The sequence below is a fragment of the Ascaphus truei genome, chromosome 5 (assembly GCF_040206685.1).
Source record: "Ascaphus truei isolate aAscTru1 chromosome 5, aAscTru1.hap1, whole genome shotgun sequence".
NCBI lineage: Eukaryota > Metazoa > Chordata > Amphibia > Anura > Ascaphidae > Ascaphus > Ascaphus truei.
Window position 1 is genome coordinate 145,208,604 of NC_134487.1, and position 17,178 is coordinate 145,225,781.

A 17,178-nucleotide genomic window follows, 5' to 3' on the forward strand; every position below is an offset into this window, starting at 1 on the left:
GATGGGAGCGGAAAAAGCCCCTAAAACAAGGGAGGGAATAAAGACCGTACAGTTTCGTTACGCTCGTTGCGTTTTTCAAGACAGTTAATACCCTTCAGGACTGCTAAAATGTCACCCCATTGAAAATCACTGCCGGTGAGGGGGATCAAAGCCAGAAGGCCTCAAATGGCTGCCGTTAACTTCATAGAGCTAACACAGCTCTTGGTGAGCTAAGATGGCGTTTCCTTACCTACCCGGGCAGGAAGGTGGGGAAGAGGCGCGAAGACTTCCATGGCGGCGCAGTTCGTGGCGGGAAGGAATGCTCCAGCGACGAGACCCGCCCAGGGAGCTGCCCCTGGACCAGCCCTCTCTCCTCGGCGGCCCGCCTATGAATGAGAATGGCCCGCCCAGCCCGGTGACGTCGATGTGCCGGATCTCGCGAGAGCGTTGGAAGGGACGCCTACGGAGCACCAGGAGGAAGTCGCGGTGACGTCTTGAGTGCGGCGACGACCCGGATATGCTGCGGGGCTCCTTGGCGGGGGCGCGCGAGATCCGCCGCCGGGGAGAAGCTCCAATACAAGAAGAATAAAGGGGACATGTGCTCTGGTTGAGGGCAAGAAAGCAGATGTTTCGCGGTCAGAAGGGGGTGTCCCGTGAGGGAGGTAGGGGGGTGGAGGGCGGAGGAGAGGCAGGAGGTAAGAAAGAGTAAGGAATACACCTAGCAGCACAGAGCCGAAGAGGGACGTTAAGGGGCACAGGGTCTAATAAAAATTAATAATTCGAAGCACTAACATGCGGCCAGAAAAATATTACTCCCTGTAGAGAAGTGAGTGAAGGAGCCGGCAGGACACAAGAGTCTGCGGATAGTGATAGCAGAAACAGAGGAGGGACATAAATGAAGGGTAAAATTAGATTAGAGTTTAGTGAATTAGTATAGAGAATGTAGTGGGAGATAGAGAAGCGTATTAAGGTTAGTTATGGTCTATAACAGGTTTTTAAAAATTGGCCAAATTCTTAAGTAGTTCATAGTTCAGAGGTTAGGTTTTAGCTTCGCATAACTGCCGGTGAGGGGGGGGAGTAACCACCACTCTGCCTGCAGGTAGAAGTCTGTTTGTCCTTCACTAGGCGCGTATATACATGCCAGCGTAATTCTGGTCTGCTTGAGGAGCCCGACCAGCACGATGTACCTTCCCCTGGGGTCCCTTTTACGCTTTCTTTCAAAAGCTGCAACAGTGGGCCGAGGGACATATAGTATTGGGACTTTAACACGGTCCTGAACCCTAAGGTAGATCGCACGACATCCCAACAATCTATAAGGAAAGTGGGAAACGCCTCACTTCTGAGGGGACTAAAACAAACTGGCCTAGTAGATATCTGGAGAGAGCAGCACCAAGGTGAACGCAGCTACTCCTTCTATTCCCATCCCCATGACAGTTACAGTAGGATTGACCACTTCTTTGTATCGGGCAGAATGGTCCCACAAATCTCCGACACAAACATACATGATATTACATGGTCGGACCATGCATCGATAGAGCTAAGATGCACTCAAATTGGATTTGTCAGGCTGGGAGCAAACTGGAAGCTAAACGAATCGATAATTAAAATTCCGGAAATACAAAAAAAAGTCAAAACCGAGATATCAGACTACTTTAGGATAAATAGTGGCAGTGTGGATTCCCAATCTATGTTATGGGAGGCTCATAAAGCCACGATTCGTGGGGTTTTAATCAGTATAGCTGCAAATAGGAAAAAGAAAAAGGAAGCCAAATTAACTCAGCTATACAAAAGGTTACATGAGCTCTCTACACTACATAACCGGACAGGTAGAGAGGATACCCTTAAGGAGTTGAAGGATGTTAGGATTGAACTGAACCTCCTCCTTACCTCCAGGGCCGAGAAAGACATGAGTTGGACTCAGAGGAAGTTTTATGAGAAAGCTAATAAACCGGACACTATGCTGGCTACCAGACTCCGTAACCGGAAACCAAATTTTAATATTCAGTCTATCAAAACAATAGGGGGCCATTGTTCCTCAAACCCTAAAGTTATAGTAGGGGAGTTCGCGAAATTCTACGCACAGCTATACAATGGGGAGAAGGTGGTCCACAATGCTAGGACAAGTAGTAATCTACGGAAATTCCTGGCAGACGCGGCCTTGCCACAATTGACCAGATTGGAGCGAGAGGCACTACAAAGCAACTTTACGAGGGAGGAATTGGAGGCGGTAGTAAAAAACCTAAAAGCGTCAAAAGCCCCGGGCCCGGATGGGTTCTCCAACCTGTATTATAAAAAATTTATTGGAGTTCTGGCTCCTCACATGCTCCAGTTATTCAATGGAGTACTAGCAGGAGAGCCCTTTCCGGGGCAGATGCTCCAGGCGTCAATTTCAGTAATTCATAAAGAGGATAAAGATCCCACTAGTTGCCAAAGTTACCGGCCAATATCATTAATTAATACAGATGTTAAAATCTATTCTAAACTACTGGCCAATAGATTAAATATAATCCTGCCGAGGCTTATCCACCCGGATCAAGTTGGCTTAATTAGAAATAGACAAGCGGCCGACAACACTAGAAGTATTGTTGATATAATAGACTTTATAGGAGCCAAGGAGATCCGAAGTATAGCCCTAAGCCTAGATGCGGAAAAGGCCTTCGACAGGGTTGATTGGCCATATCTGGAGTCCACGCTTGGAGCATTTGGGTTTGGGGGTATATTCCAACAGGCAGTCAAGGCATTATATACGGCACCAACATCTAGGGTGGTCCACCAAGGATACCCTTCAGATCTTTTCCCAATTAAAAGCGGCACGAGGCAGGGTTGTCCGCTTTCGCCCCTGCTATTCGCCTATTGCATCGAACCGCTCGCAGCACAAATTCGGAACAACGCTAATATCTCTGGGGTGCAAATCCACTCCCAGGAGCACAAGGTGGCTTTGTACACAGATTACATCATTCTAACCCTTACTAAGCCGCTCGTCTCGCTACCCAATCTGTTCGAGCTTCTAGAGCGGTTTGCCCAGATCTCAGGCTTTAAGATAAATCAATCCAAATCAGAGGCCTCAACATGCCAAGAGAGATGGAGAAGCTGATAGAACTCAATTTTGGGTTTAGATGGCGTCCTTCCTCCATGAAATACGTAGGAGTGCAGATCACAAAACAGATAAGCTCCTTATATTCGGCTAACTATCCCAAACTGCTGAGGACTCTCAAAAAAGAGCTACAGGATTGGAAGGCATATGGTATTTCTTGGTTAGGGAGGATCTATAGCGTCAAGATGAACGTCCTTCCCAGGATTTTATATCTGTTCCAAACTCTCCCGATTCCCGTGGTAAGAGCAGACATTACAGGGCTTCAAAAATCAATATCTCAATTTATTTGGAATGGTAGAAAACCACGGATTAAAGTAAAAACGATGCAGAAAGCCAAGGAAGCTGGTGGCCTAGCAGTTCCGAGCATTATATCCTACTACAAAGCGGCACAATTGTGCCAAATTACGCAGTGGCACGGAGATCCTGGGCTCAGGCGGTGGGTGGCGCTGGAGAGAGAGGTGTGCGCCCCGCTGGAGCTCATGGACCTGATCTGGTACCCGAGGAAACGGGTAAGGGATGTTCTCATTCCACTGACCTCTGTACTTAACTCACTCTCGGTCTGGGAGGCTTCTAAAGATAACAGCTCAATAACCTCCAAACACACTCTGATGGCACCTTTATATGGTAACCCAGATTTTGCTCCTGGGCTGACAGATAAGAGTTTCCCGCTCTGGCGTAAATTGGGGATTAGACGTTTGAAGGACCTGGAGGATAAAGGAAAGATCAAATCCTTCGAATTATTACAGTCGGAAACAGACATCCCTAACACTGATTTTATGAAGTACCTCCAGGTCCGGGCATATTATAACGCACACCCGGTGAGACCACCGCTGACGAATTTCGAGCAGCTCTGTGTGCGCGGGGCAGGCACGCGGGGACTGATCTCTGCCTTATACAGAGAGGTGGTAAATACTGACACAGACAGGACAGTCAAACCTCGTTTCATGGTTCAATGGGAAGAGACTCTCCAGGGTCAACTAGAGGACGAGGACTGGGCTGCGGTGTTCAAAGCCGCGGCTACTAGCTCCATCTGCACAACATTGAAGGAGAACTCATATAAGGTATTATTACGTTGGTATCTCACCCCAGTTAGATTAGCAAAATTCAATCGGGGCTCTTCCCCGCTCTGCCCTAGGCAGTGCGGGGAACAAGGGGACTTGGTTCACATGCTGTGGTCTTGCCCGAAAATAGTGCCGATCTGGACCCAGATCCGAGATTGGCTGCAGAGGATCTTTTTGGGGCTCAAAATCCAGCTGGACCCGTGGCTATTTTTATTAGGTAAACCTACGAATGAGGTATCTAGGTCGGGTAACAAGCTGATAGCACACTTTACTACCGCTATGAGGTGTGAGACCGCAGCATTGTGGAATCAGAACGCGATTCCTTCTATAGACAAAATCAGGAACAGAATTTGGTTCATTTGCCGAATGGAGAAGTTGACGAGTTTAGTTAACGATTCGGCCGATAAATTCGAAAAAGTCTGGTCATTGTGGTTGGCTCAGACCGATATACAGGGGATGAATGATGCCACAATATGGCTTTGATAGATATAGGTGGGTTCTCCTTGGATGGTGGGCGGGGAGTTGGATGGGACGATCGGACGGCAGGGCTCCCCCAGGGTTTTAGTAATATTCCAACTTGAATGAAGCCGAAAAGTGGAAGTGGATTCGGCTGAGGGTTCTCTGCGAGGTGGTCAGGAGCAGGGTGATAACAGTGGTGGTGCAGGTCACCGGATCAACAAGTGGATTGAGACTCGTCTACACCTCTCCCCCCCTTCCCTACCCCCCTCCTTCCCCCCCCTATCTCTCTCTCCTTAATTGTTGTTGGTCTGTCAATGTCTTGTCCTGTGGCTCTCCCCATTGTGCGTCCGTCATTTGTAGTTTGTCCTTGTAAGTTAAGTGTATACCTGGAATAAATATCAATATCCTGTAATCTACTGACTGTATGCACTAAAAACTAATAAAAACAAAGTTGAAAAAAAAAAAAAAAACAGATTATTGTATTTTATGTCTTTATTTATATAGCGCCATTAATGTACTGGTACATAGCGCTTCACAGTAGTAATACATGTGGTAATCTAATAAATAACAGATAATATAAATAAAAGATCATGGGAATAAGTGTTTCAGACATAAAAGTAACATTAAGGAAGAGGAGTCCCTGCTTCGAGGAGCTTACAGTCTAATTGGTAGGTAGGGAGAACGTACAGAGACAGTAGGAGGGAGTTCTGGTAAGTGCGTCTGCAGGTGCCAAACTTTATTTATCATGTTTTCAGAATATCCACAGAGCTATTCATATGCTTCTTTAAGCAAGTGTATCTTAAGGTGGGTCTTAAAGGTGGATAGAGAGGGTGCTAGACGGGTACTGAGGGGAAGGGTATTCTAGAGGTGTGGGGCAGTCAGTGAAAAAGGTTTAAGGCGGGAGAGGGCTTTAGATACAAAGGGGGTAGAAAGAAGACATCCTTGAGAAGAATGCAAGAGTCTGAATGGTGCATAATGAGAAATTAGGGCTGAGATGTAAGGAGGGGCAGAAGAGTATAAAGCTTTAAAAGTGAGGAGAAGAATGGAGACTGAGATGCGGGATTTGATCGGAGACCAGGAGAGGGATTTCATGAGGGGAGATGCTGAGACGGATCTAGGAAAGAGTAGCGTGATTCTTGCAGCAGCGTTTTTGATAGATTGTAGGGGAGACAGGTGAGAGGCAGGAAGGCCGGACAGCAGGAGGTTACAGTAATCAAGATGGGAGAGAATGAGGGCCTGAGTCAGAGTTTTAGCAGTCGAGTAACAGAGGAAAGGGCGTATCTTTGTTATATTGCGGAGGAAAAAGCGACAAGTTTTAGATATGTTTTGAATGTGAGGGGCGAATGTGAGAGAGGAGTCGAGTGTGACCCCTAGGCAGCGTGCTTGGGCTACTGGGTGAATGATCGTAGTTCCAACAGTAATGTGGAAGGAGGTAGTAGGGCCAGGTTTGGGAGGAAGTATGAGGAGCTCTGTTTTAGCCATTTTGAGTTTAAGGCGGTGGAGGGCCATCCAGGATGATATAGCAGAGAGACATTCAGAAACTTTGGTTTGTACAGCAGGTGTAAGGTCGGGTGTTGAAAAGTACATTTGTATCGTCAGCATAGAGGTGATATTTAAACCCAAAAGATGTTATTAGGTCACCTAGAGAGAGTGTGTACAGAGAAAAGAGAAGAGGTCCCAGGACAGAGCCCTGGGGTACCCCCCACAGAGAGATCAATAGAATATTAGCCAATACACCCATTGATTGTCAGTGTGGTATCCCATGTACTCAACAGAAGCAAAGATAACACCATCGGCAGTACAGTAAATGGGCATCCAACTACACACCCCCTCTACCCCCAACAACCCACCCTAACACATATAGTACAGTAATGGGCAAAATCCCTATTATACATATCTGGGTAATAGCACATTTGCCAATTAAAAATAAAACATTATCCAGCCAGCATAACGTTAATTAAAGTTTCATTTACCCCTGTCAGGATGAAGGCCATCCTCGTCTTCCTCCCCATCCTCCTCATCCTCTGTGGGTTGAAACATTACAATAAAAAACAAACTACTGGCCACTAACCCCTTAATCACCATAGCGGTGAGTAACCGCTATAGTTATTAAGGGGTTAATCCCCTCCCTGACTAACCACCCATGAGGCCTAATCATCCTCCCCGGGGAAACTACCCCCAACCTCCACCCCCTCCACCCACTCCACCCCCTCCACCTACTGATTGTCACAGTCGTAAACCATGCCCCGAATATGGCCAGGGATTGCCAAAATGGCAATGAAAGGGCAAGCTAAAAAAAAAACCAGCCACAAATTAAAACACATGACATTTAAATAATGTAGTGAGATTTGGCGACACTATTGACTGGATGCATAGACAAAGCAAACTCCCCCCCATCCCACCCCCCTGCACACACACACACACACACACACACACACACACACACACACACACACACACACACACACACACACACACACACACACACACACACACACACACACACACACACACACACACACACACACACACACACACACACACACACTTTGATTCTAGCAAGCATAAATCCCCCAGGAGACAAATACCTGTGGCTAAGGTCCCTTCATTTTCAGTCTTTCCCTCATGTTACAAGAACCCCCACACCTCTGAAATTCAAATTCCATTTCAAAGTCACACATATCAAATGTGTCCATAGATACGGATGTGAATAGACAAGAAAAACACATCCCCTGAAGCCTTTATTTATGCATTTATATGAAGTATTGTTACATACTGCACCAACACACTTTATTCGAGCAAATACCCAGTATGTACCTGGCAGATACCTGGAATGCGCCGCTCCTCACCTCTGACAAGCCCCGTTGCGTTTGCCTTCCCAGCCTGGGTTCATGCCTGGCTGACGGGCGGCTGATCTGTTAAATGATAATGATTAGGATTTAATAGGCTGCAATGCTTCGCGTGTCTACCAGATGGCATAAATTCATGAATTGTAATGCAGTATATATATATATACTGTGCAGTATTGCAGCCAGCGGGAATACAATGCTTCAATCCCTGCCTGGAAAATACCTCAATGCACTCGGGCAGAAAACAGTCACAAACCTCAATACACCCGGGTATACCCGAATTCGTGGGACTAACCGAGCTCGAATAAAGTGTGTCGCCAGTGTAGCTATATACATAGTAGATGAGATTGAAAAAAGACATGCGTCCATCTAGTTCAACCTATGCAAAATTTAGACAACAGATACTTTATCCTTTATCTATACATATTTATTGATTCAGATAAGTGCTTCAGTGTAATATTTTCTACATTTATTATATTTTGTTCGGAGTGAACACATAGAGACATTTATATTATTCCACTTTTTTACAAGAGGAGTTTCACTGAAATAAAAATGTGGTAACTGCAAAACATTGTAAGTTATTTGCCTTCTATAAGGCCTACCACGTCTCATTTGAGCAAAAAAGAGAGGGGTGCAGCCCCCAAAGACGGGTGCTGCAGAAACTCATAATAAGGGCACTCAAAATATAAACATGGCAATTGTCTGGTCTGAATATTTATTGTGTGGTCAAAAAATGTTTTGAAAGAAAGGAATAGACAGTAAAATCAATTAAAAAAAAATATATATGTGAAATATATGAAACACAAAAAGAGCCTGCAACAGACCATCAATGAAAAGTGCTAAAACCAGTAAAGTAAAGTTTACAGAATCAACATTACTGGCAGTGCTTGGGAATAATGAATATATGGAAACAAGAAAAAGAAAAAAAGAAACCCAAAATAGCACTCTAGCATACAAAAGTATCAAAATGTATTAAACACATAAAGCAAAAATAAAAAAGATCCGCAGTATACACAAAGCTGGTTAAATCTGAATACTGATAACTAAAATACACAAAGCTGCAAACATAAGTATAAACACATCAAGCAAATTAAGAACACACAGCTTATAGCTAGCAAATGAAAGCAAAAAACTGAAATGAGGTGTACTTGCCTGATGCAGCTAGGTGAAATGGATTAACTACTGTGTTAAAGGGCAGAGAACCAAACCCTAAAGTGTAGAAGCAACAAAATTGCCTCCTAACACTTACACCAGCCGGTCATGGTAACCTAAAGTATTAACTCTAAGGTAAATGCATGTAAGTGAATGCGCAACAATAAATTAATAATAAATTCAGCAAGTAGTGAATGCACACACAGAGATGCAGCAGAGTAATAGACAGATGTCAACAATAAATGCCAAAAAGTACTTAGCACCAGTCCAAGTGAAAATGAACAGTAGCTGGACGTCTGCAACTGGATCGCTGGTAGTAGATTCGGATGAGTGAAACCGCCACAGTGCGCATGCTCCATGAGCAGTAGAAGCGACAAATTTGAAACAGCAGGAGAAAGTAAATCAGCCTTGGACACTGCAGAATCCTAGACAGACAATGGAACCCCGGCGCGCACGTTTCGCCACCTGCTTCATCCAGGGCTTAACGTAAAGGCTAACTAGAGCCATATAGGTGTCGCAGTTGATGTGACGTGGATATAATCTAAAGGGTGAGTCAGCTGGAGACAGCCTTCACAGGGTGGAGATCACCTTCCAGCTGGAGATAGACAATGAGTCTGGACAAAACACAGTAACAGATGAAATAACCATACAGGACTAATTAGCCATAGTATCTGATTACAAGATGATACACCTGACTGTAAAAGAACACCCTATAATATATAGTATATAGGTAACATTTTACTCTATTGATGTATACACAAACTAAATCAAACCCTTGCACATCTACTGTAACATTCAAGTAATTGATACCTCCATAGAGTAACATTGAATTAATCATCAGATAAGAATGTACAGTAGCAAGGATATATAGTAGAAATGTCCACGGTTTAGATCAATTGAACTTAAGAGTCTCTGCTGTGAATAAGTGTCACACAAATATGTATCATGACGAATGATATACTGCTCAAACAATACAGGCATGGTATACCTTCTAAGCCACTAAATAAGGGATTCAGTGTATCATATCAAAAACAGGAGGCAGTCTCAATAATGCACCTTACTTCTCACTCTCCGATGAAAAAGATAAAGAGAGCAAGGCTGTCGATTTTCAAACTGCTTCCACGCATAAGGTTAACCAAACCTGGAGGATCACCAACCAGCAATGAGCAGTCCCCAGCATGAACGATAGATGAATAGAAGGGGGGAGGATACACTGCAGGAGAAATGCCCATCAGCTGTTCTCCGTCCGCTCACATCGCTCCACCGGCTTCAAGGTTTGCCTAACATGCAGAACACACAGGGTGTACAATGTAGAGCTACAGCCGCGGCCCCTTTTAACCTCCTACAGTGGCGGCCACCTTTATCCTCCTGCAGCCGCCACCGCGGGATTTTTAAAAACGCGGTGGCGCGCGGCTTTTTTTCGTCAGGTTTCCCGCACCGCGGGCGCTTTTAATGATAAGCGCCATTAGCGCTTATCTGATGATGCGGCCGCCGCGCAGGAAACTCTGAGAAAAACGGAGAAAATCCCCGCATTTATCCGGGTAATTAGGAGAATAAAGGTGGCTGCAACAGTACATACCCATAAAAATGCGGGGATGTTCTCCGTTTGTCACGGAGATTCCCGTGCGTCAGCCGCATTGACGAGACAGCGCTAATGGCGCTTAACATTGAAAGCGCACGCGGCGCCCAAAACGGCCGAAAACAGCCCGCATCTGCCCGCGATTTATAAAATCGCGGGGAAACGGCCGCAGAAGGTTAAAGGCGGCCGCCACTGTACTGCTGCGGATGCTGGATCCTCCATGTTCTATGCTTGCCACTCCATCAGGTAAGCAATCAGGTATGCAATCACATGTGCAGAGAAGAAAAACGCCCAACGCGGCATTTCGCTGGATGCTTCATCAGGTTCCTACTCGGGGCCCTACTGGGGCAATACCTGCGATTCTTTATTTCTGGGGGCCCTACTCTTCTCAGTGTTCATCAATGATCTTAACACAGCTTGTAAGGAGGCCTCAATACACATGTATGTATATGATACAATCCTATATGCACACAGCCATAGCCTCTCCGACCTTCAACACATACTTCATTCTGACATTTTGAGACTCGAAAACTTGATTTCCCAAAACAAACTGTTTTTAAACACTGACAAGACTGTAATAATGGTATTTGGGACCAAGACAAAATATTTAAAGCTTCCAGTGACTGAGCTCCAGATCAGAACAAACGCTAACACCAGCCTAACTCCTGTCACTAGTTTTAAATAACTGGGTGTAACAGGGGAGTTATCCCTGTTCAGGAAATGTGCCTCGAATCCAGCAGTGTGGTGGTTAACTGCTGGTAGTCAATTATCCGACACCACCTGCCTGATTAGCTTCATAAAAAAGCCCGTCTTTTGAGACAGGGAGGGAGATTGTTTCTGAGTCTCACAAGTTGTTTGACTGACCATGGGGACAGATGTCTTGAGCCTGCCAGAAGAAACAGCAGAGCTGCTTGCATGACACAGGGGAAAGCACCTCTAAACCTGAATGCTGACAGAACCTGAGAAAAGGCAGCAACCCAGGAAAGAGAGAAGCCTTCCCCATTACAGCTACCAGAGAGACAGATAAGACTTTCTTTTGGAACTGTTATGTATCCGTATATATGTTTATATTTTGGGGCTGGTGAATACTTAGCTAACCAACCCAGTCAGAGAGGGCTGAAATAAATGTGTAGATAGTCTCCAAAGCGGACATAGGTTTTGGTTTGGCTTATTTGCATATGTTTTGCTGTGAAAAGGGGACAGGCGCACTAAAGCCTTATTTTTATTTCACATTAAAACAGTCTCCATTGCGTACCTCTGAACACGTCTCTTACATATGGTGTCAGAATCGGATTGAGGTGGTCCTTGAAGTTAAAAGGGGCCCGGAGATTGCCTGTGGATTTTTTTTTGTGCTTTTTGCCTACAAACAGCCTGAGCAACATAAACAAAGGATCTCATGCAGCAGATACCAGAGTAAAAGGTACACACCGAGGCAGGAAATCTACACTGCACTGAAACTTACAAAACCACAGATGGACTCTTTTCCCCGATTCCAAGAGGAGAGAGAGAGACTGTGCTGAAGCAGGTAAACCTTATTTGCCTATCAAAAATAAAATATAATATGGTCATTGAAATAGGGGTTTATTCTTCCAGCTGTAGTCAGAGTTCAAGAAGTAAGTTAGCCCTTAAAAGGGATAGGCGTTTGTTGTTTTCAAATGTTTCGCTGAAGCAGTGAATACAGATGGTGACACACGAGCGGTACTGATTCTGCAAGTAAAGGCTGCCACACCGCATAGGACTACCAGTTATGAATGGAGTATATGCAGAAAAGTGTGAACATTGATGCAAGACTGTGCTGAAGCAGAGGAATTTTCAGTAAACAAGTGCTGAGGGTAAAATTGCCCTACTGGGGAAAAAGGAATTGCTGAGCTGTGTAAAAGGTATCCCAAAGTGTGAAGAGTGAATGCCATAATACCCAAAGTTGAGACTGAACATTACTGAACTCAAGCACAAAACCACATTATTGGGCTGAAGCGGAGGGTATTGAACCTAGCAAGTAAATGGTGTAAAGCAAACAGAAGTTTTTACCTAGCAACTGCACATCCAGTATACCTAATGAGAGATTTAACTAGCAAGTAAATGGTGTAAAGCAAATAGAAGTTTTTACCTAGCAACTGCACATCCAGTATACCTAATGAGATAGAATGCGTTCACAGCACTGCTGATAGTGTAAAACTTACCCAAGAAAAACAAAAAAATACAGAGATACCTGTGAGAGCTACGACCTCTACAATCAAAATATGCCCACCTGTAGGACTACCACAATTGGGGGTTCTAGCAAATACAGCAGTAACAGCTGCAATAGTGCCTTCTGAGGACAGGAAGAAAATTACACCTGATAGCCCCAAAATGGAGGACAAGATGCAGCGTTCCTGTAATGAACCCTATCCCACGGAAGAGTGGCCCTTCCAGTCCAATAAAGAGGAAGACATCTCTTACGGGGAACCCGAACCGAGTCACACCCACAAAACACCCCAAGAATGGTGGGGGTGCCTGAACTCGGCAAGAACCGAAAAGACCGCTCTCTATGATGACGAATATGGTCGACAGGAGAAAGAGCGGGAGCAGCAGATCATCAAATATTTCTGTTAGCTAAAGCAACTGCAAGTAAAGCCTTGTGTATACAATGGAGCCACTGAAGTATCAAATAAAGAAGGAAACCCCAGTATTCCGGATCGGACAGAGTCATCCAAAACAAAAAGGCGGAAAAAGAAAAGCGGTTCTTCACTTACCGTGGAAGGAACAGACACGTCCGCAGATCCTGTGGAGGAAAAGGGGGACCGAGTTGCCCTGCAGCCTAGAGAAAATGGAGAATTCGTCCCGCGAATAATCGAATATCCAGAGGGCCCAAGGCAGAAGTTGTGTACCCCAAAGAAGTGTCTGTCCGGTGCCAACAGTGAGGAACCCTCAACCAACCATCCCAGGGAAGAGGAGCCGGAACCAGTGAGTGACGATCCCTTGACCAGCCCTGAAGACGCCCTGAAAATTGCCAGGCGTGACTGTGATCTACTCCGGGAACAATTGAAACTTGAGAGGGAAGATAATGCTGAGTTACAGAAGATGATGCTCGCAATGTACTCCGAATCTGGAACAGAATTGGACGATCTCAAGACTGAGCTAGATACTGCGAATGCTACTATTTCCGCCATGGATGAAAAGCAGTGCCAATCTGATAAGCTGAAGCAGAAGTATGAGGAGGCACTGAAGCAGATGACAGTCTTTCAGCAAGAGGTTCACACTCTTCGCGTAGAGCTGACACACAACAGGAGGTCAACAGTGTCTGGACAGAGGTGGATGTATCTCAGAAATAGGTTCAGACACTCCGCAGAGCACTGGATACCTCACATCATGAGACCAACAGCTGCCGCATAGACCTAGAAGTCTCCAGGAAGGAACTACACATTCTCACTGAGGAGCTGGACATTTCTAAAGAAACTATTGTCAATCTTAATACAGATCTCAAAGTCTCTCAGAAGGAGCTTCAGACCCTCAACCTAGAGAAGGAAGTCTCACGCCAGGAGACTGTCATTCTCAAAGCAGATGTGCGTAAATGGAAGGAGGACTGCAAGGAGGCCCTGAATAGTACAGAAACTGAAAAAGGAGAAAATGTAAGATTAAAAAGAGAAAACTTAAAACTGGAAGAAGAAAATTCTCATTTGACAGACTGCGTCAAGGAAAATAAAGAAAAGCTGCACGAGCTTAAAGAAATAATTAGACTTTTGGAAGGTGAGAAGTTTGAAGCAGAGCACCAACTGCAAGGTCTGCGTACGCACCTCCAGATGGCCGAGGAGAAGCAGCGAACTCTGTAGGAAGACAATCTGCAGTCTGTTAAAGAAATACAGGTGCTGCAGGAACGTCTGATTACCCAGTATGTCCCTGCAAAGCAGCATGAGAAACTGAAGGCTACCCTGAGCATTACCAAAGCATCTCTAGAGGCCAAGCTTAGAACCCAGTGACCTGGCACAAAAGGGAGCAAAAGAAGGTCCAGATACTGAGACAAGAAACTGTGGCCCGAGCAAAGAAATTCATAGTGCTTCACAATGCAGTGAAAATGTGGAAGCAAGCTCAAAGAAAGCAAAGGGTGCAGATAAATTCCCTGAGAAGAGACTTGCAAGATGCACTCAAAAAACAGGGATCTCTCGCGGATGAGATTACAGTTCTACAAGGACAAGTATTGACCCTGACAAAGCATCAGTATCCCACAGCCACAAAAGCCCATGAAGAAAAGGGTACAGTGAGAGCTGGGAATACCGCTCGTCTGAAAAACAAGGTTGCAAAATTTGAACCACATAAACAAGCAAAACATTCAGCCATCCAACAGGCAACAAAAGAAGGTACACGTGCTGAATCAAAACCAGAAGAATCCTTAGCTGATGAAGCTGAAAAGATGAGACATTCTCTGGAAGTGGATATGGATTTGCCACTTAATCCAAAAGAGGCTGAACTAGCAACTCCATTAAGTGGAAAAAGTGCAGAGAGACAGCTTCAAGAGCTGAAAACTCAAAGGGCTGTTTTTAAACGCTCTGCAACTGCTGCCATACAGTCTGCCTACAATAAAACGAGCACCCGACGCGAGGGAAATCTCATGACCGCGCACAAAGCAAAAAGACTATACTTAGAAAAGTCCTCCTCGAGCGACTGAGGAGTGCTGATCTCAAGCACCTTCGGGAGGAGACACGAATGAACTGAGAAAGGGCTCCGATCCCAGCGGGACTGAGGGTTCTCTTCCTCCATCCACTCTCAAGTCACAGAGGTATCTAGAATGAGAGTGGAAGGATGGGCTTTGGCCGTGGCAAGCCCGAGCTTCCCACAAACGGGGGAGGTATGTAACAGGGGAGTTATCCCTGTTCAGGAAATGTGCCTCTAATCCAGCAGTGTGGTGGTTTACTGCTGGTAGTCAATTATCCGGCACCACCTGCCTGATTAGCTTCATAGAAAAGCCTGTCTTTTGAGACAGGGAGGGAGATTGTTTCTGAGTCTCACAAGTTGTTTGACTGACCATGGGGACAGATGTCTTGAGCCTGCCAGAAGAAACAGCAGAGCTGCTTGCACGACACAGGGGAAAGCACCTCTAAACCTGAATGTGGACAGAACCTGAGAAAAGGCAGCAACCCAGGAAAGAGAGAAGCCTTCCCCATTACAGCTAACAGAGAGACAGATAAGACTTTCTTTTGGAACTGTTATGTATCCGTATATATGTTTATATTTTGGGGATGGTGAATAGCTTAGCTAACCAACCCAGTCAGAGAGGGCTGAGCTACATGTGTAGATAGTCTCCAAAGCGGAGATAGGATTTTGTTTGGCTTATTTGCATATGTTTTGCTGTGAAAAAGGACAGGCGCAATAAAGCCTTATTTTTATTTCACCTTAAAACAGTCTCCATTGAGTACCTCTGAACACGTCTCTTACATTGGGCATATGGTTTGACTCCCACTTAATATTTGGGATGCACATTGATACTCTGACATCCAAGACCTATGCCAAACTAGGTGTACTTTACAGGAACAAATCCTCCCTAAGTCTGTTGGTCTTAACTCTATGGCCAGGACATACTTGAAAACGAGAGGTAACTCTCAATGTATTACTTTCTGGTAAAACATTTTATAAATAAATAAATACATCTCTAAAAGGGAGGGAAGCACAACCAAACAAGTACCATATGCTTCCCTCCCTTTAAGGTGACTTAACATCACCCAAAAAAAGTAAAGGCATCACATTCTTGTCTCTCTGGGACTTCTCTCTCTGCGACTCCTCTGCACAGCTATTATAAATGGGTGGTTGTTCTGATATGATTAACACTGCAGAGGTCCCATCAAGAAGCAGGGACCCCCGCTGAGTTAATTCTCCCGAGCATCTTGCTGCTTTCATGGCCGTAATTGAGCCTCAGCTGTACTGTGCTCTGCTGCTGTAACCTTGGGCGACCATGGAAATAGTAAGTCCTGTAACATCGGTTTTGGATTGTTTCCAGGACAATGTGGAATTCTGGAATCTTTGCTTATTCTAGACTTTTCCCAGTCACTCGCTCTACTACTGTACTGGCCAACATGCAGTCATCTTTTCCTGTTATAATTAACCTCAAGCTTTTATCTAATGTAATTAGTGACATTTGCAGACTACAACCTATCAATCTTTATTATCTAAATGTGTTATTTTGTTTTAAATAAAGGTGAGCAAATTCATTCGTATTTTGCAGGTGGCTCCGATTAAAAACAAATTCATGTCTAGGTTCAAGTTCTACTAAATTCTCGATGTGTTTAGTTTTGGATTTTTACTGAATTATGGAATTCGTTTTTGAAATGAGGAAGAAAATGCTAAAAACATTAAAACAAATGATGAAATCTGCTAAAAATAAGTATACAATTATAAAAACAATGAGGATATAATATAACAGAACACACCAGAGGGAGAAATGAAGCTTGTTTCATTTGTAGTACTTAAAGCAAATATTCTTAAAGAATATAGTGGCTTTCGTCCTAACCAAAATGTAGATAGAATGGTAATTTTTTTAAAGAAACTGTAGTTGCTTTTCATGTTCCTCACTTGTTATATTTTTAGCTACAGAAAATAAAACTAAATTTCCTGAATCTTCTAAATGGGGCTTGGGGGTTTACAGAGGCATCCCGAAAGCACTCAAATTAAGTGTCGGGGAAGCAACGAAGGCTTCTGAAAAATTGCACTTACCTTGCTCAGACGGCTTCGGGAGACGCATAGCCATGGCAACGCGGCATCAAATGATGCCGCAGGGTCATGTGACATCATGACGCCCAGACGCCGGAGCCAAGGTGGGGCGTGCAGAGAGGGGGACAGCCAGCCTGGGGGCACAGGAAAAAAGATTGCACTCCCTTGGTCTACAGTACTCAATTAATATTAACTGTTTTTCACTTTTAGTCCATTTTAGTATATCTCAAGCTGTTGACCAGTTCTAGGTGACAATAATCTTGTTTTAATTGCATCCAGTGCAATATGCTATCATCAATCCTAATGCTTCATTTGTAGGTCCTGACC

At 44.7% G+C, this 17,178-nt stretch overlaps 1 protein-coding gene across 1 annotated transcript in view; it reads left to right on the forward strand.

Moving 5' to 3' along the window:
• Positions 1-214: 214 nt before the first annotated feature.
• Positions 215-17,178, forward strand: part of LOC142494684 (uncharacterized) — a 44,617-nt gene continuing 27,653 nt past the window's right edge. The window contains exon 1 of the mRNA XM_075599117.1: positions 215-245. Within this exon, the coding sequence (XP_075455232.1) occupies positions 215-245 (31 nt within the window). The remainder of the gene's footprint in view (positions 246-17,178) is intronic.